Source organism: Octopus bimaculoides, chromosome 4, assembly GCF_046866305.1.
Source record: "Octopus bimaculoides isolate indiv1 chromosome 4, ASM4686630v1, whole genome shotgun sequence".
Classification (NCBI taxonomy): Eukaryota; Metazoa; Mollusca; class Cephalopoda; order Octopoda; family Octopodidae; genus Octopus; species Octopus bimaculoides.
In genome coordinates, this window is record NC_142931.1 from 103,680,509 (window position 1) to 103,704,145 (window position 23,637).

A 23,637-nucleotide genomic window follows, 5' to 3' on the forward strand; every position below is an offset into this window, starting at 1 on the left:
ACAATTTTGAAGTCTTAATGTTTTGGAGAGCATTTATAAATTAAAAGTGAAACATTTGAAAGGAAAACTTTTTCTGATAAATTATAAACTTCATTAATAGTGATAAGTGCAGTAGGGTGTATCAACCTGGTTTATTACCTTGAGTGGTATTGGTGTTGAGTGTACTAATATCTTGGTTTCAATTCAGAATAATTTTTCCTTCTTTTATATCTGTCACAGACTTGAAATGAGTTCACATTATAATTATCATCAAGATTGCAGGACATTTATTTAGTCTGCTAGAAATAGAAACCAAGTCTTCCTCAAATCACATCTTACTGTTTAAAAGGGAAGGATGCATTGGATAATGTGATTTAAAACAAAGCTGATGAAAATTAAGACATAATGTTAAGCTATATGGTGTATTATAGGTACAAGCCACAAAAATAAAAGGGTGTCATCATGATGATAGTACTTAGAGGTTACTTGTTTTTGTAATGTCCCCTTTTCTATACTTACCTGAGTCAGATAAGTGTGTTGAAATAAAGCCATGGTTCAATAAAGAAATTTCTGGTAGTGGTGGGAGTAGTAGGTGGGCTGTCAGTATATAAAATGAATAGTAGAGATAAGAGATCAGAACACTGTTAACCCTTTAGCAGTCAAGTTACTATGTCAGATGTAATGTTTCACATTGTTTTGAATTAAGCATGCATTATCTCAAGATTTCAATGATATGATAATATATTTTTTCAATGATATTGTAGGAAAGATGTGAGAGGTCAGATCTGGCCACTTTGGACATAAAACAGGCAGAATATTTGGGTCAGATATAGCTGGTTTAAATGTTAAAGGGTTAAAATTTTTTCAAACACTTAACTAAAGCCACTTGCTCTACTAGTTAGGGGTTGCACTCATGATTGTTAGATCATGGGTTCAATTTGCAGGCAGGGCGGTGTGTTGTGTTCTTGAGCAAAACATCTCATTTCGCATTGCTTTTCAAGTAGGAGAGTGGCAGAATCCTTGGCACGTTGGCAGAAATGCTTTATGGTTCATTTTCTGGTTCTCTACATTCTGAGTTCAATCCCACCCGCTTGGAGAAGCTAATAGGAAACCACTCCAGTGTTCATTCCAAATCCAGTTAGGGTAACCAAAGTCCCAGTAATCTACTTAATGGTGGCAGGGGAGCATACAGGCCCTCCCTGGTCATATAGAGAGTGCTGGAGATGATTTACATGCACAGGACTTGTCCAAAGGCTGACCACCACTAGACTAGACTTAATTAATTGTTTCCACATTATGACTTAGAAGTTGTACCTGCTATTTGCTATAATATTATACTGCTATATTTAGATTGCTATAGTGTTATAAATATATTGCTATTTTGTTATACTGCAGCAAATATATTGTAGTGTTATACTGCTGTAAATATATTACTATATGATGTTATACATACTTCTGTATATTTATATTGTTATATATACTTCTGTATATTTATATTGTTATAGTGTTATGCCAGTATATTCATATTGCTACAGTGTTGCTCAACATTATATTTTTTCTATTTTCAGTACACTGATTAAGTTGACCCGAGCACGGACAGAAGTAGACAAGATTGAGCATCTACAAAGTATTGGTTGCGCCATCTTTTATTACCTTGCTAATATGGTTACTAATGAAACCAATTTTTACCCACCAACCCGACAGTTTTTTGCTTCTTGTCTTGATATTCTTGGGCAGGTAAGTCAGAATGAAATGGAATAATTGAGAGAAACTTTTCTTTTATTCTTTTACAAGTTTGCTGGTGCCATGTAAAATGCACCCATTATTATTTTAGTTTCTTTGTCAAAGTTCTTTCATCACACATCCTATGACCTCTTCAGCATTTCTCTATCCCACATGTCTCCTCTTGTTCTGCTTATTCCATTTTGTCTATTTTACTGTCTCAGTATTATTTTACATTGATTTAATACAGAATTATTTTCTATATTCCAATGTCTTGTTCCTTTGCAGGAATTTGTTCAGAAAATGCCTGACCAAAGCCCTGTTCTGTTGAATTTTGTGCTTGACCATCCTGACCTTGCAGGTTTAATGTCTCCTCACTTCTTACCCAATCTGAATCCAGGCTGCTTTTTGGCTATGTATGAAAAACTGATTGTCCTTCGTTCATGTCAAATAGATATGGCTTTCATGCTGCTATCAAAGGTAAGTCTTTAGAAATACACTTTAAAATGTTTGAGCTTTTATAGACTTCTTTGTGAGTAAACATTCAAGTTTTACCCTTAGACCAGTGGTTCTCAACCAGGGTCCATATGGCCCTTGGGATCCATATAGACCCCTTGGGAGTCCATATGGCCCTTCGGGGTCTATATAAGATTTTATTTTTAAAACTTATGTGCAATAAATTGAATACACTTCTATGATACACAAAATATTTTAATTTTTTTTATACAATTTCTAATTTTATTTAATTATTAAAATACAGTAGGACTTTTTTTTATATACATCAAATGGCTATGGGGATCCAGTAGAGTAAAATAGGAATCAAAGGGGTCCACAGGCAAAAACTGGTTGAGAACCAATACCTTTGACAATCATTCAGAGGCAGAATGGTTTCAACTAAAATTAATTAATTGATTTTTTAAATTCATTATGCTACAAATATATTATTGTTAACTATTTAATCTACTATTCTTTTACTAATTACTGCTTTATCTAAACTTACCAGAGATATCTAACCATAGGCGTAGGAGTGGCTGTGTGGTAAGTAGCTTGCTTACCAGCCACATGGTTCCGGGTTCAGTCCCATAGTGTGGTATCTTGGGCAAGTGTCTTCTACTATAGCCTCGGGCCGACCAAAGCCTTGTGAGTGGATTTGGTAGATGGAAACTGAAAGAAGCCCGCTGTATATATATATATATAAATATATATATATATATATATATATATATATATATATATATATATATATATATATATATATATATATGTGTGTGTGTTTGTGTGTCTGTGTTTGTCCCCCCAACATCGCTTTACAACCGATGCTGGTGTGTTTACGTCCCCGTAACTTACCGGTTCGGCAAAAGAGACCGATAGAATAAGTACTAGGCTTCCAAAGAATAAGTCCGAGGATCGATTTGCTCGACTAAAGGCGGTGCTCCAGCATGGCCACAGTCAAAAGACTGAAACAAGTAAAAGAGTAAAAAAAGAGTAAGAGTAACCAACTTAAAAATTGTAAACCAGTAAGTTAGTTTGTACATGGTTGGTCAGCCTACTGAAAATAGCAACCAAATCTCCTTCAAGTCACACCTTGCCGATTTAATAAAAGGAAAGATAGGCTGAATAATGTTATTCTAGATAAAAATTGTCTCAAAAACAAAACCGAAACATATTTCATACTGAATTCACTTCCTTGACAACGAAAGATTGCCAGCATATATTTTTTAGTTCTTAAGCTCCTTCTTATGAACTAAATGCTTTTCTTCTAGATGGCATCTTATCTAATCATTTAAAATTTTTCTAAGGTGGTGACCATGTTGGGAAAAAATGCTTTGCAGCATTTCTTCCAGCTCTTTACCTCCCAAGTTCAAATTTCACCAAGGTCGACTCTGCCTTTCATCCTTTCAGGGTCGATAAAATAAACACCAGTTGAGCACTAGGGTTGATTACATCAACCGCTCCCCCAAAATTTCAGGCCTTGTGCCTATAGTAGAAAGGATTATTTTAATTTGCCTACTTGGTGAATAATTTTCTCTCAAATATCAATATAATCCCTCAGTTTAGGTTTAGGTAATTATTGCTTAGATCATGGTTTATTGAAGAGGTTTAATATGACTAAAACATCAGTAGTCATCATATTTACTAAATAATAAATTCCTTCTCCCCACTGCATACCTTCATTCAATCTTTAATTTGGACATTAGAGTTGTTTCCCTTGCGATAGTATTCCTTATAGCTTTTTTTTTTTTTTTCCTCTTCACAATATTCTTAACCTCTTTACATTATATTAGTCCCTTCCCTCACTTAACTATATGCTGTCCATTTGTTCATGCAGAAAGCATCTTAAGGAAATCCTCCTAAGCCCAGTCATTAATATATTGCAGTTTTATATTAATTTTCCCTACATTGAAATGAAGTAATATTTTTTATTAATTAACAAATCCTACATTAGTTATTAGGAAGGAGAAGATTTTCATTCTCATTACTAACCATGAAGTAGGAATAAAGCTTGAGTTTTTCAATTAGCCATTGTGTCCCTTGCTTAGAGTCAAGAACATTATAACAAATAAGAGATCTGAATTTATTCCCTTGTATGTTGTAGAGGAATATTGGGGATAAAATTGCAATTGATTATAAGACTGGGAATGATTAAGTGAACCTCAGTTTGAGAAATATACAAGGGAGTGCTGAAAGCTTCTGACTTTAAGGGTATCGCAAAAGGTCTCGTTGGAGGCCCAACCTTCCGAGATCTTTTACAGGGCTTAGAAAAACTGAAGGACTGCTGCAATAAGTGTGTGAATCAGCGAGGGGAATATGTTGACTAAAACCATAATTAACTGATCCTCCTGTATTTCCTTTTACCCAAAGCCAGTTTCTTTTCAGCACCGCCTCGTATTGATGTCCCATATGTTAAGGTATAAATATTATGTAGAACTTTGCCCTAATTTCAGTTGCTGACGCCATGCTCATTCATACATTTTAGCGTTTAGCTCAGAAATTTCTTCATTGTGAGACAAAATATATTTACTATTAATTCATATGTAATTCTTTTTATATTTTCCATCAGTCCTTTTAGATTATATTTTCTATGACTTGTGTCTGTTGTTTCTTTCTTAGTTCGATGTGTGTATTTGGTTAGAGAAACTCAACCTCCCACATCCTGAAGTTGTAAAACTTATCGACGTATTATCAACAGCTTTTATCAGCTGTGGAGCAGAACCAATGTCAAGGGAACTGATCCTTTTTGAGGTGAGTGTTACAAAACTAACGTTATTTTCATTCCTTTCATTGTTATTGCATTCCTCTCATTGTTGAAACTAAACTCTGTAACTAAGTACTTTCATTGAGAATACTTCAGTATTTCAACAGGGATGTTGTGAGCTTTTGAAAAAACAAGAGGCAGTATCTATGGCTTGCTAAGGCTGATACCGAGATTCAATTCTCAGTTTGTAATGATGTCATTTCACTTCACTTATGGAACTTATGTTCAGATATGAACATCACAACATCCTAGATCTACACATTTAAATTTATAGAGCTCATTTTCTTCATTAAAAGTAGCTATTATTTAAACAATGTAGGTAGAGTTAGCTAGCCACCTACACTTTTCTCTGCAAAATAGGGGTAGTTTATCCTGTTCAGGCTATATTATTAGCATTATTCTGCGATTAAGAATTTAAAATCACTTCCTTAACTTACATTTTTTGAATTTATTTTTCTTGTCTTAAATCATATCTGACTTACTAATTTGATAATGCATGTTTATCTCTTATTATTAATAATTTGATTAGAGCAGCAAATTAGTAGAATCATTAGTGCATTGGATAAAATTGCAATTTGTCTCTAATAATTGATCTAATAATGCATATTAATCTCTAATTATTCATGATTTAATTGTGAAGGGCATCATGAGAGTGTTAAATAGAATACCTTGTGATATCTATTCTGACTCTCAGTGTTTTGTGTTGAAATCTTGCTAAGGTCAACTTTGCCTGTCATAAGTAAAGGGTAGAATTGTTAGAGCATTGAACAAAGTACCATGTGGTATCTGTTTGAGGTACCTTTAATTATTAGAGATACCTTGTAATTATAAGAGTATCAGATGAGGTATCTTGTGGTACCTGTTAGTTCTACCTTGTAAACATGGTTTCTTGCTTGTGCCTGTTCATTAACTTGCTTTATATGTTTATTGATGGCTGTTACTTTTCTTTCTTGTCTCTGGTTAGTCTCTGTGATAGAGTTATGATTTCCGCTCCAATCACTGGAATGACACTGGACTGCTGCTGCTTGTATGATTGTTGAATCTGACTTGTCAATGTGTCATTGTGACAATCATGAACAGAACAGCCATCTGTGAACTCAAATCATGTGGAGATTGCATTCTTCCGTGCATCAATTGTTGCAATCACCAGTAGAACTCTTTTCAATAGAACCAGAATGGTTGTTTGATTTCTTGTGGAATTTGGTCTTCTTGAGAGAAGACCATGTCCACAGTTAAGACAGTGTCAATTCAATTGCCTGTATAGTTGGTACAAACATTTCCTAGTGAACAGTGGAATGTTAAAGTTAGTCACAGTGCAAAGGAAGGAGTATTTTCCCTAAAATGTAACCCATTGTTTCCCTGGCAACTTTTTTTAAGGAATATGCCATTGTTCTCTGTTACCAAGCAATCTAGAATAGTGCAAAAGTGGTAGTATTGCATTATTAGGCAGAGAAGTACAAATGCATTGCCAAGTGCCTTTCATTCTAGTGTAACATTAAGGAGCTTAGAAAAGGATAAAATATAAACTTATAGAGACATCATACAGTGTTATATTTGAGAAAATAGCTATCCACACTCTGAAAATTTGATGAAACAAAAGTTGATATAATTCTGTTTGTGTTAGTTTTTCTGATCTTCAGCAGGTTCTAATACCAAGGACCTGATAAAAGATGTCCCACTGTTTATTAAGGAAATCTTCTGGCCAATTTTGTAGGAAGTATATAATCATTTGAACTAACTTTAATGCATAAGTCAAAGTCTTAGTTTTCTATTATAATTCCATTAATGCGTTGGATATATTATAGAAATCAACTCCAGTAACTGACTGATACTTTATTAACTGAAGAAGAATGAAACCGGTTCAGTGGGATTTGAAAGGCTATAACTAAGTACTTCAGGACATTTTGTCCAATGCCCTAACGATTCTGCCAATCAAACAGAAGGACAGTTGAGCATGGAATTACATTTTGTAAAAGCAAGCAACTTTTAATAAGCTGAGAAAAAGACATCCTGCTTAATTTTCAGTCCATTTTCTCAATTTAAATCAGTGCTAATATTGTGTTAAAATACAATTGTTAAAAAAGAAATTATATTTGAGGGACATGTCTACTTTTCACTCACTTCTTATCATTGAATATATTATATTTCTCTGTTTGCAGCTGTTCTGTACACACTTACACAAAGTACTCAATTCTTGTTTCCACTACTACCTTTCTCAAATACTCTCCATGCTTCTGAAAGGTCAGTCTTTGCTGTTTTCACCCTTTTCCACTAATCTGTTATTACTAATATCTTTTACTGTTTCTGTTTACCTTTCTAAAAACTGAGTGCACAAGAGATTCTTAGGGTCAACGCTTGACTTTAATTTCTATAAACTTTAAGCCAATGAAAGGTGAATCTTCTCAAGGTAGTCTATCACAAACTTATTTCTTTGGATGTTCCATACAGTTTAAGTAACCTTAGATAAATATTGTGAAGTGCCTTATCAGGGAATACAGTGATAATATACACAGACTTGTATAATATGGGGTGATAGTTTAATGTATCATCAACTTGGCTTATTTATGTGTTCAATGTACAATATTCAGCAATATATATGTATGTGTGTGTGTGTGTGTGTGTGTGTGTGTGTGATGGCAAAAAAGTATTCAAACCAGTGGATGATAAGCATCATTTAATAAATACTGAAGTTATATGTGAGCTACTTTGAGTTTTGTGCTTGGATATTACAGTAATTAGACAGGCTTGTATGTTGTAATGTGCATTATTCAGCAAGTTACATTAACCATCAGAAATATAAATTATATAACAGTGTTTTCTTACAAAATTATTATAATATATTATTGTGAATCCATATGCTCAATCCTGAACTCATCTTCTTCACTTTTTTGCCTATGCTACTACTACTTATTGTGTGCGTTTCATGTAAACTGCCACAGTAAGTTTGGGATATTATTAAATTCAGTGTTCTCTTTCTATATTTCATTTCTAGTTAACATACATGAAGTATTTTTCTATTTTCTTTCCTTTTTATCTATGGGAAAACACAAAGTGGGATTGAAACATCACCATTTCTTTCTTCAACAATTCCCTACAAATCATGGGGTCTTTCCTTATCTATGCAGAGATATAGAAAACACAGCACCTCTTGATTAAGAAGCTAGTCTGTTGCTTGTTACATTTCTAGAGAACCTGCTCCTATACCTGGCTGTCGTACATTAAGGCATAGCAAAATATTTTTTAAAAAACCCTATCAATAACAGTTTTAATCTTGTGATCTATTCTAATGGCTTATTTAGTTGGTCACTTCACTTGTACATACCTCAGATTCCAGTAATTAGATCCATAGCTAGGTTTAAAGCTGAGGCTTATATTTAATTCAACATCCAAAAATATTTTCATATCTAGAGAAACATATCTAGGGACAGGTGGGTCCCTAGATATTGTGATTACATTTGCCCAAGCAAAGTTTGAATGTATTTGTAATTTGTGATTTGTTTGATAAAACTTTAGTTACAGTGTTAAACATATAATTGGTTCCATCAAGAGAGAACAGAGAGTGGATTATATTCATGTTTCAGAATTTTGTTTTTGGTATGAGTTTCAATGCTAATATTTTTGGACATATACATACAAACAGATGCACACTAATACTTGCATAGATATATGTATCTATATTAAATACACACTCATATAAATATATTTATTTATATTATACACACAGACACACATATGCATGCATAAATATATGTATCTATATTATACTCAAGCACATACATAAATATATGTATTTATATTATACACAAACATATAAACATATTTATCTGTATTACATACACACAGCTATATATACACATACGTGCAAATCTTGTAATCTCTTCTCACGTCTTTTATTATAGTTTCATCAAAAGGTCGACTACATGTGAAATGTTGGCAAATATTCAGTGAGACTGCTTTCCCATATGTTACTGAATGTGCAACACCTGGAAGTTTTGATGAAGATTATCAACTACAGCAGTTATCAAACATTTCTGCCCCTTCAGCTTCACAACTATCTAGCCACCAGGTCAGTTTTTAATCCATTGTAGCAATATCAATTTTATATAATTACCTCTTTGGGTACAGACAGGACTGTGTAGTTATTGCATTTGCCCAGTTGTAGATGGCATCTAGATCTTGTTGGCATTTGTAGATATAATCATTTGTCTTAATCTGTAGCAACACTTTAGTGTTGTTTTGCATAACTGTTCAGTCTGGTTGAATGTATACTTTTAACTCTGTCTGACAACAAAACAGGCCTCAGAAAAGTACCTTGTTGCACTCCGCTTATTTCTACAGACTTGCAGATAGGGATCTGTTGGCCATTACAATTTAACAGATGCCAACCATTATTCATGTTTAACATGATATTCTTGTCAAAGATTTTGGTAAAATCCAAGTATGCACAAGTAACCCTTGATCCAGATGTAGACTTCAGAATTTAGTTGTGCTGTTGTCAAAGTTGTATTAGACAGTTTTGCCCAGAAGAAGCTCTTTTGGATATTGTTAAAAAAGTTCCTGTCGGTTTCAATTGTTTCTCTTTCTGTTTATGTTTCTCTTCACAACATTTAAAAGTTGGGATATAACTGACTCTGGTCTTCAATTACTTGTCTCTAATCTACTGCTTGTAAAGGTTAATATAGCCTAAAAACCAGTTTTTTCAGGTTGTCCAGAAAGATGATGTTATCACAAGTGTCAGCTTCTCAGTACTTTTTGTAGATTCTTCAAAGTAGTTACAAAGTAGTTAAAATAAAAATCTATTTTCATCACAATCAAAGCATTACTTTTATTTTATAGGTTTTAATTTATTATTAACATAAATTTTCATTTTGTCTTTTTCCAGCTGGCGCAAATTCTTGAGATGATGTCATCATTCTTTATGGAACAACGACTACTCAATAAAGAAAGCTGTACATTTGGTCTCTATTCCAAATGGCATAAATATGTGCCATATATTGCTTCCATCAGTGCTGGTTTTCTAAAAATTCTAGCAGCTCAATATCATGAAAATCTTTCAGAAGAATCACCCGCTCAGGGTAAGTTAATATTAGTGGTGGTAAATTTGGTTAAAAATTTATGTTCAAATGAAATATGACTCATGAATTAAAATATGGAATTTTTCAATCTTAGTGTGGAATGTTTATTGGGTACCCTTCTGCTTATCTTAAAATTTTTTATCAAGTGTTAGTCATGGCCACTACCAGTGACATATAAAAGGCACCCATGCTGATGACATGTAAAAGGCACAAGTGCATCTGGTACACTCTGTAGAGTAGTTGACATGAGGAAGGGTATCCAGTCCTAGAAAACAGGCCAAAACAGACAGGAGCCTGGTACAGCTCTCTGGCTTACCAGTTCCAGTCAAACATCTAACCCATGCAGCATGGAAAGCAGATACTAAATGATGATGATGCGTATTAAGTTCTATTGGTTTCTTTTTAGCCTAAACCTACTGATTAGTAACATTTACTAGTTAATTCAACTCTCAATGATGCTTAGAAGTAAAGATAACCTCCATTTCTTTGTCATAGTAAACTCTTAATAAAATTTACAGTGTAAAAATGTGCTGTATACTGGCAGTGGAAAGGAGTCATGGTTGGGGTAAGACCAAGGAAAAGATGCGGGGGGGGGGGGAGAATTGGTGTGATGAGATCTGGAGATGTTTGGCATAATAGACAAGATGACAGACTACAGTATGCCAAACCAATTCAGTTAAGGAACTGCAATATATCAAACCAGTTCAAATGATGATGATAACAAAACTATATTTTTAGTGAGCAATCTCAAACAAAGATTTAATTGATTTTGTAAATTTAGGTGTCAAGCAAATTTAAAAACCAGGAAGCAAGCTGACTAAGGTATATGTCAGATCTGATTCCCTGCCTATTTTTTACCATTTTCATAAGGTTGTTAAAATAAATATCACTAAAATATTAGTCAAATTAGTTAACTATATCATAATTTTTACCAAAAAATACTTTATGTTCAACCCTTTAGTATTCAGATTACTCGATCAAATGTAATGCTTATTTATTCACATTGTTTTCAATTAATCATGCATTATCTTGTGGCATTGAGGTTTCAACATTGTGATTGTCTACTTTAGAATGACATTGTAGGGTAGGTGTGAGAGGTGGATCTGGCTGGTTTTAACATAAAACAGGTAGAATAATTGGGCCGGATATGGCTGGTTTGAATTCTAAAGGGTTATAAAGCAAAACAAAAACTATTTAAAATATTGATCTCTTATATTAGTTCCAATGTAAATAACATAGGAAATAAGATTAACTTAAACTCGTTAGTGTCATAGTCAAAATGAATAGGCTATAACTAGGAATTTAAACTGTTTCACATTCTTGCTGGGAACTTTACTTTATCATTTTATGTATTGATGTTCTATGGATTTTCTTTTGTGTTCATAATTCATATATCTATTTCTTTTAGTGATTGATTATTTATGGAATATGATAGTAAATGTGTTCAGTCCTTGGGTGAGGCCATTGAAAGGACCAGCACAGACTCAACTACTGATTCCTTGGACAGCTGGTGACCATGAGGCTGCTACCATAATGGTTCAAAACTTCTGTGATGCAATCCGATATATCCACACATTTTATAAATGTAAGTTTTTTGTTATATTTGATTTAGAATGGGAAATAAAGTAATTGATTTACCTAGCTATGATTTTTAGCATTGTTTTGTGCCACAAATTAAGTTTTGTAATTAGACATATTTGAATTAGATCATAATTAAAAAATGGTATTCTGTTTTTTTTTGTTTTTTGTTTTGGTTTTTGTTTACCATAATCTCAAAGTCTATGATTTTGTTATATCTAGAATGTTCTCTATGTTTGATTACAGTGATTTAAAATCATCCAACTACTCCTATATTGGAATGGATGATTAAAACATTATCAAAAAATGTAAGTTCTCACATTGACAAACTTACTTTTCTTTTGATTCTGTCAGTCTCACAGGGTTTTAAAATCTAGTCTATTGCCATGATGACTAATAGGCTTGAATTTTAATTTCCAATGCTGATTTTTTTACTGTAGAGACAGGCTTTTCTGAAACATCTGTAGATCTTTTAATATCGATCCTTTCAAACTGTCCAATCCTGCCAATATGGAACATGGACATTAAATGATGTAGATGATGATGATATGATGGTGATGGTGATGGTGATGATGATATAATATCAGATTAATGTTGTTATAGGTCTTGATGTATCAACAGATGTGACTGTGCTGAGGTTTTACCCTTCTTTGGTAGTAGATTTATAGTTTGAAATTTCTCCTTATTACATATAATACCACCTTCAAATACTTTCGTGTGGCTTCTGAATGGTTGTTTGCAAGATTTTTTTCTCTTTATATTTGGATTGCTTTATTGACTGGTATTGTATCAAAACCAGAATAATTGGGAGAGGTCTCCAGTTGCATTTTGAGTTCTTTATGAAGAAGGTGTCTGTTGTTGTCAGGTTAGGTTTCCGGTTAATTCAGAATACTTTGAAACATCTGTTTGTATTTCATTTATCAGAAACCTTCCTGCCAGGCTACCTTTACACTTGATTTACTTTTGAATGCTTCACTAAAAGACTCTTAATTACTGTTGTGTTTTCTTTCTTTACAGCTTTATTATCACCTGTAGCTTACTCACAAACCCAAGACATACTTGGACGGCTGTGGATCTTCTATACTTCTATATTAGCATCGAGAAAGATACCAGTTTATTGTGTTACATTACTGAATGTTGAATTGGCTTTGTTGCCATGGGATCAACTTACGATTGATTTGCAGGTTGCAGAAACAATGTCAACTGTAAGTAAAACCCTTGTTTAAGAATCTGATTTATTGGTTAAAAACAGAGTTTTAATTTGAATGTTAGCTTGTATAACTATAAATATGTCTTGTTTTACTATTTTCATTTTAATGATAAAATTAATTATATAGAATAGGAATAACTATTTGATGCTAATTGACTTTATAGAGCCAGAGATGAATAACAGAAATGTTAAAGGAATTTGTCTCATCTATTCTCTAATTCTTATGTAAGGAGTTTGTTTATATAAAGTCTAAAAGAACAGTGTTTCCTGCATGCAAGTTGCATAACTATTTAGAACAACATTATGTTGGCAAACCAGTCAACTGCAGTTTTTACCTGGATATGTTCCTATAGGAGCACTCCATCTGGGAGCATGATGAGGCTCCCAGCTGATACGATCACCGGAACAGCCTGCTCATGAAATTAACGTGCAAGTGGTTGAGCTATCCACAGACACGTGTACCCCTAATGTAGTTCTCAGGGAGATTCAGCGTGACACATAGCTTGACAAGGCCGGCCCTTTGAAATACAGGTACCACTCATTTTTGCCAGCTGAGTGGACTGGAGCAACGTGAAATAAAGTGTTTTGCTCAAGGACACAACACGTCGCCAGGAATTGAACTCATGACCTGTTGATTGTGACCCGAATGCCCTCACCACTAAGCCACGCACCTTCACAATGTTCACTTCCATGATAGATATATTGAGAAAATATCACAAATTATTATTAACATATTTTTGGTGATAGCCCCTCTCTGCTCATAAAAATCTCCTCATCCCCTAGCATGAAGCTAAGGTTTGTAGTCCTGAGAACTAAATGACAATCTCAGTAGTTCAGGTGGCACAAGAAAAGCACCCAGTCCATGCTGTAAAGTGGCTGGTATTAGGAAGAGCATCCAGCTATAAAAACCATGCCAAAGCAGACTTTGGAGCTCAATGCAATCCTTGAACAAGCCATCCAACCCATGCTAGCTTGGAACACAGGTGTTAATTGTTGTTGAGGACGATGATGATGGTGATGAGGATGATCCATGCTCAAAATTACAAATACATTATTTGGAATGAATTATTTGTACAATAATAGTAATATTGTCAACAATTTACGACATATAGAAGTTAATTTTGTTGGTAATATTTGATTAAAGTATAAAGTTTATAAAATTTGTAATTGAAGATTTTAGGTTTAAAATTTATTTTCTGATTGAGTATTTTGTGATTGTAATATGTTTTCTATTTGATAAAAATCTGACAAAACTACGTTTGATTACAGTGATTTAAAATCATCTAATAATGTTTAAAAATATTAACAATTTATTGATTGTTTTCTAAAAATGGCTTTATACATATTTCATAATGGTAGTAATACTCATGATTGTTACCATTATTATTTTTAATTATCTTATGTATTTGTGTCTATCTCACAGATTCGTGATAATGGTAACATAGAAAGCTTCCAGCTTGTGAAAGTAATTGCCCCTCACGTCAACTGGGCAAATGCAATGCAGGATTTCATCAGCAATTACCCTGTAAATATTGTATCCAAGTTTGCTGCACATCTTTTCCATTTATTCTTGCAACTTGCTGGAGATGATAAAGAAAGCTTTTTATCATTTGTAAGTATTTTCCGTGTATACATATCTGGTGATATATGAAAATCTTGATAATATTGAGCTCAATTTCTTATGTCTCCTCATATCATTTAGGATGCATAAATGTATACCAGTTATATACTGGGTTGTATCAATTGGCTATACACTATTATTCTATCTTTTTTATGAACAATAAAGTAATTGTTGATAAAGAGAGACATTTATATTAAAACAAACAAATGAAAAATAGTTCAATATATTATCAAATATATTATTTATAGATCAATATTGTTATTATTATTATTAAGGTGGCAAGCTTGCAGAATTGCTAGCATGCTAGTCAAATTACTTAGCAGCATTTTGTCCTTCTTGATGTTCTGAGTTCAAATTCTGCTGAGGTCAACTTGCATTTTGTCCTTTTGGGGTTTATAAAATAAATACCAGGTGAACACTGAGTTTCATGCAATCAACTTACCCTTTCCCCCCAAAATTGCTGGCTTTGTGCCAAAATTTGAAACCATTATTATTGAGTGAAAGGACAGCACATACTATCAAAGTGACAAATATATAAAACCCAATATACCCATCATGATTACCCATCTGATAAGAGTACATGCATCACAAACATATACGCATGATATGGTGACTTCATATCAAGATAAACTGCACATGACCTTGCAGATGGGAGCCCTGTTAGAATTTTCTTCAGGTTGAGTAGCCCATCCTGCTCCAAAGGTCCCTGAATAAGTTTTGTTTAAGGATGATGAATGAAACACCCATGTTTCTAAAGGTGAATTATTCAAACCCCAAAGAATTCCTCTCAATACATGGCTCTGATGCTCCCCCACTACTTCTGCTCATGATCAGAGATGCACATATCATCCGTCACTAAAGGAGATGCTCAACTTGTTAAGGTCAAGCAACTGACAAGCAAATCTGTGATATTGAGCAGAATATTTGTGATAGCCCATCTTTTACACCAAGACAAAACATGTACATATTACCATGAGAGCTTGGTATTACATTAGGTAATTTATTATTATTTACCTTTCATCCTTTTGGGGTCATCAAAATAAGTATCAGTTGATGTAAATGACTAGCCCCCTTCCCCAAGAATGTCAGGCCTTGTGCCTACAGCAGAAAGGATTATTATTATTATTATTATTATTATTATTATTATTATTATTATTATTATTATTATTATTATTATTATTCCCTGATTTGCAGTTTGTTTTAGTTTGTTTTCTGTTTTGATTCCTTCCAGACTGAAGAAGTAATATTAATGTTTATGATGGCTGAGAAGTTATGTTGGAATTACTTAGATTCCAATAGTTTCAGCCAGTCAGTCAACTGGTATCTACAGCACTGTGATCCAAGAGCAATTCTTGCCCAGAGGTCATCTTTACAGGCATTGGAACTGCGGTTAGTGAGATTTTAATTTTTGCTTTTAGTCAAGGTTTATCATTTAAATAATGAAGACAATTACCGAGGGAAAGGTGGTGACCTCTAAATCTGAGTTAAAAATCTTGCTGTATTCAGCTTTAATTTTGATCCCTCTGAGTTCAGCATGTGTCAGTAATATATTGAGGCTTGTTGTTAGAAGAAATCAAGAAATGTTTTCAAAATGCAATCCTGAATCTTGAACTCTGCTAAATGAACTTAATAAAGCTGGTTGATACATTGTTTTATCAACACAACAATAAAATGTCAGCTGGCCATCAATTTACATTAATTTCAGTTTAATTCATGTATTGTTCCTAAGAGAGTCACAGATAGCCAAGATGATTGATAGAAATTTGAAGTTTGTAGGTTTCACCTTGTCAGCATCGTGGCATTGTCTCTTAGATACTTAACTTTCAAACAGTCCAGTCTTTAGCAACAATTCTTCACTGTGAGGAGCAGCAGTGTTGTAAAACTGATGAGTGTTTTTTTAACTTGCAGTGTTAAACTTTTTCTGTGGTAGAAAGAGCTCCATCCAATACTTTTGCTTGAGACATTCATGAAGAGAAATAATGAGTGAAGTCTAAATCTCTTTTGTTCATGCTATTTCTATTCAATCTCTTTATCAACAACCTTCATATAGCTATATGTCACTCTCTCTCCTCATGTTTTAAGAGCAGCAGCTTCCATGGTCTGCTTTCTTCCTTTCAGCTCTGCTAGAAGGAAAGCTCTTAAATGACTGTTGCTGCTACATGGGTACCAATGGGTCTCTTTTCTGAAAAATCAACCTTTGAGAGTCCTTCTTTTGACACCTACCACAAATTACAATTCTTAGACCATTTTATGGTCTTGTGGAGTCACGAGGACTAGTATGACTTAGTGATCTCTCCTGCCTCTATTATGCTTTAAAAGTGACTGTGAGCTAAGGGTTGATGTTATAACGAACTCTATCCCAAATACTATGAGACCCGTTTATTGATAGGTGTGTTACTCTCTTAACTACTGTCATATCCCATGCTCTCAACTTGTCCTCAGTCTTAAAAGCAATGCATATTGTGCTATATGACCTCCTTCTCCCTATGAAGGACATTTTGCTTCATATGTCTACAAAAGCTGCCTCTTTGGAGGGCACCAGGAAAAACCCCTGTGGTATTGGTAAAGCATAGGTAAGTTATTTTCCTTTTCTCTCATGATAGCTTCAGGTACTGAAGCACTTGTTCTTGTGACATAATGTTGCCATGCATTTGTTATTTTAGTAAAAATAAAAGTGCTTTCATTTACATGTGCATTTACCAGTGACAGGGTGTGACCTGCATTCAAAACTTATGTTTGATGATGCGTGTATCTTTTTTTGGGTGTGTACGTAAATGTTGTCAAACATTGTTATTAACCAAGCTACTGTTTTTTTTTTTTTTTTACTGAAATGTTATCCTTTGTTTCATTCCCTGCATTTAGAAAGTCTCTCTGTGTAATGTTATTTGGTTTTGTCTGTTTGGCTGCACTCTTGCTCTGTTCAAAATTATTAATTTATTTGTGTGTGTTTTTTGAAGTGGTGTCAGTTTCTATGTAACAGGTGGGCTTCATTGAATTTTAACACAGTTAAAAAAAATAATCAATTTTTAAAAAAACTGACTTTGTCTTCCACCAGTGTGAGGTAGACATGTAAATAGTTCAACCCCACCCCATACAGTATAAAATCCTAAATGAAAATTATTTCTATCAGTTGTGTTTTGAAAACATCCAAAATTATTGGAATAAGTTCAAACTTGATGGGGTTTGGCCTGATTTGATCACCGGTTCCCTATAGCAATCAGCAGGTCAAGAGGGGTACACGTGTTTGTACAGAGCTGGTTAATCAAGGTTTTAATTAGCTAATCAACCCATGTATATCCATAGAGAGTATCATTAATGAGTTCTTGCTTAGCTCTCTAGTAATGCCCTACAAAACAATTACCTCTCTCTCTAATTGCATTGAGTAATTGCAAGAATATTGCCACGCTGTCTCTGTTTAGTCAGATGCATTTTTTATGAGGTATTCAGAATGGCACCTAAAATGCAGATGTAAGCACCATCAAACCTTGCTCTCCGCTGTTTGGTAAGTGTTCAAGCACTGGACCCATTCAATATCACTGATTCCTCAGTAAGATGGAAGAAGATTCTCTTAAAATCATCAGTGATCAATGACTTCCTGATGACTTTGCATCCATTAAGAATAGATCATGCTTTCACAAAATAAATTTTTCCATTGTTTTCTGAAGATGCAATGTTGTTCCCTAAATATATGAAGGCCTTTGCTGATCTTAGAGGGTTTTGTTTCATTGTGCTTATTGAATACTGTATATTGTAACAGATGTATTGCTGTCTTTGAGGCATTGGCATCCAGACCAATATCTTCTACATTTCCATCATTCTCAGTTGTCATCAACTTGGACTACGGATTTGGCATTTTAGTTTGACAAAATTTAAGAACTTGGTTTCACTCTTACAAAATCTACTGTCATCACTTAACCATGACAAAATGTGGAGTATGCTGATGATACTGCATTATTTGCAGACAGAAAGCAAATGCAGAATCTATGTGAAGGAGATGAAAGTATTAATTATCTCTTTAGTGAGTTCAGTAAGTTAGCAGCAAAAGAATATAAGTGCAGGCTTAACTGTGTTGGTAAAAGAGTGCATTGAGATGGTAGCCAAGTGTGGATTCTTAGTTACAGAAAAGTGATATGAACACAAACGAGAAAGATTATGATAGTGAAAAACAATTAGAAGGTTTTATGGGATATCTCCATAAAAACTGACTATACTATTGAAGTAAGAAGACCAGATATAATTGTAGATGACAAAAGGAGGAAAAAAATAAACAGTGTAAGATCATAAATTTGCAATACCATAGAGTAGATACCCAAGAAATTGAGAAATATTAGGACCTAGCTAGAGAGTTGCAGAGATTGTGGAACACAAAGGTGAAAATTGTTTCTGTGGTAATTAATGCACTTAGAATGACACCCACTCTGCTACCTAAGACAGTGAAAGATATTGGAATTGAGATACACGTTGTCGATCTGTAGAAAAGTTTCATCCCGTTTTCTACAAGAATCCTAAGAAAGATTTTATTATTGATCCACTGAGGTCAACTTTGCCTTTCATCCTTTTAGGGTCAATAAAATAAGTATCAGTTGAGCACTTGTGTTGATGTAATTAACTATTACTTTCACCTAAGATTGATAGCTTTGTGCCAGAATTTGAAATCATTATTTTATGATTGATAAGTTAGCTTATTGCATATCAATCAGTTAATCTGGTTCTTTGTAATACAGTATCAATAACACAATTCCCTTTTACTTATGTTTAAATTTGTTTCTTTTTGAAATTTTGTCTATAAAGAGAAATTCATTTCTATTTGTAGCTTGATTAAATCTGCCTCAAAATTTGACTGTGACAGTTCTGCTCATTGGAACAGTGAAATTAGTAAGAAGAGAGTTGGTTATGTGTACTGTGTGATCCAGCTTCTCTGCCAGTGTTCTTACCAGGATGATATAAATGAAGAAACATTCAGTAACAGCATCCTTAATATCTTGACTGAAATAGAAACAGTTGAGATGGCAGGTAAGGAAGGAGAAACTGATTTCTTTTTGTCAATGTAAATTCCTAATAAGTTTGTGTAGCAAGTTGTTTTGAAATTGTTTGGTTATTTTATAAATCTACTGAAGACTTTGTTTTTATGTTTTGGTATAAGGAAGAATAAACATAAATAATTTCAGATTGCTTTTCTCTAGCCAAGTGAACAATATTAAGTAAATGTGATAGTAATAAAAATAATACAAATAAATGTAATTTCATTATAATTACAGGGAAAGTGTAAAAAGGAGATTGGTCCATGTATAGGAATCATGGTTATAATGGTGGAAGGAAAATGATAGGGAGACAGGTGGTTACTATTAAATAGAGGATAGGAGACAGTAGACATAGATGTTATCCATGTGCAAAAAAGAATGGTTACCAGTAGTTGCAGCTGTGTGTGTGTATGTGTGCTCAACGACATATATTTGTAGATATGCAAGTAGGAGGGCTGAGTAGTTTGTGTTGCCTGTGTGTGTCTTGAGGTTTCTAGTCGTATGTGGTACCTGTCCATAGTATTTCTTTATAGTTAAGTCACCTGAGCCATTGCAAGTATTTTTGATGAAGATATTCACAGCATTAACGATTCTTCTATTAATAAACAGCCTATCTATCTGAGTCACATTTAATCATTTATGAAATAGCGACAATATGGAGATAAATAATACTGGAAAAGCTTTGAAGTTTTCTTTTTCATATATAAATTATTTAAGTGAGAAATTCATTTCAGCTTTAGAAATATATGGCACTTAAATTCTCTTCAATTTTCTATTTAATCTCAGCAATTAATCCTTAAAGTCTCTATATAACTTGCTTAAATAAAGATTCAAAACAAAATAAAACATTATGCCTAAGTAAATTTGGTTAATGTTTGTGTCAGGTTGCTGCTAAGTAATGATTTCATATAAATTAATTTGTTCATATAAATTGATTTGTTGTCTAGATATTGAAATTTTACTCCTTGTAGAGAGATGTGTAAGAATTGGGTGATTATTTGACAGTAATGATGTACTATTTTGTACTACACACTGTTCTATAATGCTTTATTGTCAAACTCTACTGCAATTCTGTTTACTTGTGGAGAGATGTATGGAAAATTGCTAGAGTTATTCCCCTGTTTGAAAAATGCAACTACACCATCCCTGTCAATCACTGTCCAATCAGTCTCACAAGCTGCATCACCAAATTGGTGAAATCTCAAGTCTTTGTGATCTTTCCTCTTTATGGCTCTTTCAGTGTTTGTTTATGTTTTATTCTGTGTAGTTTGCATGCATGTTTAGCTTTCTTTGTTGTCTTTCTTTACTCGACAAATGGCTCCTGTCTCCTCTTTTAACTTTTGCTGCTGAGTTGTAGTGCACTCGAGTGCTTGTACACAATTCAGTGGTTATCTGTCAGCATTGATGTACTATAACTGTTATTACATATTGTTCTACTGTAATGTTTTATTGTTAAACTCTAATTATTCTACTATTATATTTCCAGTTGCTGATCGATATGTGCAAAATGAGGAATCCGTGGAGATGATGAAAACTGTGTATAGTCTTTTGAATAACTGTAATCCAGAAGGAACAATCAGTGAACTAATTACCAGTACCATTTACAGCTGGTTAGAGTCCTCCATCCACAGCATACTATTAATGCCAGCCATTGCTGCTGCTTGTCGTTCATTGGCTAGTCTTACAAATGTTGTACAAATTTTAGAGAAATGCATTGATGTTTTTTTCACTTCAGGTTTGTTAATACAAAAATTATTTTCTTAACAACATTTATAAATCTAAATATGATGTTATATGAGTAAATCTGCCAATGAGTTGTTGAGCCTCATGATAAATTGTATTAAGGGTAATACTGAAGACTTCCTTTTACATTACAGACTGGCAGGTATTTTAGGTTGTAGGAAATTTCATCATAAACATTTTAGCTGCAGGAAAATATGTTGGAAAAAAAGTAAACTGAAAAAAAAAAAAAAAAAGATTAGCTGTTTTCTTAAAATGGCAACTTCATCAACTAACCTCCCAATTAGCAAAAGATAATTTCTTTAAAATGAGTTATCTAGTTTACAGTCTGCTTAAGTGCCTCCTTTATGGGGTAATTTCCCATGGCAAAAGTGTTTACAGTGAATTTTCTGGACATGTAGTTGAGCAATTTGGCAAAAGTAATGTCGCTTATCTTGATGTCAGCAAAATTTTCTTACTTATGCTTGATGTGAGAAAGTTATCTTCCTTTGATTCTTTTGGATTATTTCCTCTTCAGTGCTTCATCACAGTGTATATATATATATCAATATGGTTCTCTCTCCAACCCCCATTATATTAATTCTGGTGTGTGTCAGGATTTGGTTCAGTCTCCTATATTCTTTCTTCTGTAGATTAATAATCTGTTTAATGTCACTTGTAATAACACTCGCTACCAGCCTTTACCTTTCTTTTACTCTCCACACAGACATTATCTACTATCTACATACCTCTTGCACTGTTTCTGTAATCACAAAATCTTGTATCACTACATGAAACTCTCTACATTTTCTTACAAAGACGAATGTTCCTGTCTTACTGAAGGCAAAAAATAAAGCTTAGTTCCATTGGTTTATAAGCTATGGGTTCTTTTTTTTTTTACTAAAGTTCTATTATTATATGATATAGTTAATGAACCAGACTATTTATCTTTGAGTATTTGTGTTTATGTGTTCAAAATATGTACACATACATGTATAGGTATAATTTACTGCATATATGCTAGCTTCATATGATTAAATCTGCATTCATCTTTTATTAAATCTCAAACAGATGGAAGCTCCGAAAAGAGTAACTGGGACATTATTTTGTTAAATATTCAAATTCCTGAATTGAACCTGGCTGAATTTCTTGAAGAATGTCTACAGCAAGGTGCATTCCTGACACTCCATGCTTACCTCATACAACAGCTTTCCTCAGCAACTGACTGTAGTGAAGAACAAGCTGTCATTTGGAAAGTGCTGGAATGGAGTACAAAAGGAAAATCTAGGTAAGCCTTCCATTTTTTTTGAGTCTATTTAAACCTGATAAAGTGTTCTAAATACTAATATTTTGGTTGATTGGAAGGCAGTGAGCTGGCAGAATCATTAGCATGCTGAGTAAAATGCTTAGCCGCATTTCGTCTGTACCAGTTGATCACTGGGGTCGATGTAAATGACTTACCCCCTCCCCCGAACTTGCTGGCCTTGTGCCAAAATTTGAAAGTAATATTTTGGTTGATTGCACAAAATGCTTAGCAGCATTTCCTCCAACTCTTTATATTCTGACTTCAAATATTGCCAAAGTTGACTTTGCTTTTCATGCTTTCAGGGGCAATCAAATAATCACTGGGTTTGATGTAACCAACTTCCCACTCCTCTTAAAATTGCTGGCCTTGTGCCAAAATTTGAAAGAAATATTTTGATTGATTGTCAAAAATTTTAACTTACTATGTAATGCAAAATTTTATTATTTTCACTTTTGACATCTCACTAACATCATTGTATTTATCTGCTCTATCTCACTTGGAAAGTAATTCTATTACAATGAGAGGATGCTGAAAAGTTCCTGGCTTTGGGTAAAAGAAAATACAAGAGGATCAGTTTATTATCATTCACACACCTATTGCAGTTAATTGATTCATACACCTACTGCAGTAGGCCTTCAGTTTTTCTAAGCCCTGTAAAAGAACTCAGAAGATTGGGTTTCCAACCAGGCTTTTTGTGATACCCTAAAAGTCAAGGACTTATCAGCACCCCCTTGTATACAAGCTTACAGGAGACCTTCTGTTTCCAACATTCTCTTAATCTTACATTCTACTTTTTTCAAAATGTACGTCTCTCAGTTTTGACATTTTATTAAATTTCTTTCTTTATCTCTTTAGTAGTGACAATGAAGGAAAAATGCTACTGTGGTGGCACAAATGCTTTTGTCAGATGATTTCCCAACTGGAGAATAATACTTGTTCCACTACAGACATTGCACAGATACTATCAGCATTCATTCACATGTTGACTCCATTGGCTGAAGATAAAGACACAACTGGTATCCTTGGAGCTATTGGTTTAGGCAGAAGGTCCACTTTGTCTATCAAGTAAGGCATACTTTTCCCTTTGGTGATAATAGTTTTCTTGTAACGATTATTTGCCAATCTAATGTGGCAGTCCTGTTTGGGGCGA

General features: G+C 33.7%; 1 protein-coding gene across 1 annotated transcript in view; it reads left to right on the plus strand.

The window, feature by feature from the left end:
* Positions 1-23,637, plus strand: part of LOC106883775 (ectopic P granules protein 5 homolog) — a 131,602-nt gene that overhangs the window by 104,269 nt on the left and 3,696 nt on the right. Inside the window, exons 32-45 of the mRNA XM_014934904.3 lie at positions 1,548-1,716; positions 1,990-2,181; positions 4,813-4,944; positions 7,117-7,198; positions 8,857-9,023; positions 9,840-10,032; positions 11,441-11,617; positions 12,628-12,815; positions 14,244-14,432; positions 15,673-15,830; positions 19,255-19,454; positions 20,949-21,197; positions 22,253-22,469; positions 23,343-23,552. Coding sequence (XP_014790390.1) covers positions 1,548-1,716; positions 1,990-2,181; positions 4,813-4,944; positions 7,117-7,198; positions 8,857-9,023; positions 9,840-10,032; positions 11,441-11,617; positions 12,628-12,815; positions 14,244-14,432; positions 15,673-15,830; positions 19,255-19,454; positions 20,949-21,197; positions 22,253-22,469; positions 23,343-23,552 — 2,523 coding nt within the window. The remainder of the gene's footprint in view (positions 1-1,547; positions 1,717-1,989; positions 2,182-4,812; positions 4,945-7,116; positions 7,199-8,856; positions 9,024-9,839; positions 10,033-11,440; positions 11,618-12,627; positions 12,816-14,243; positions 14,433-15,672; positions 15,831-19,254; positions 19,455-20,948; positions 21,198-22,252; positions 22,470-23,342; positions 23,553-23,637) is intronic.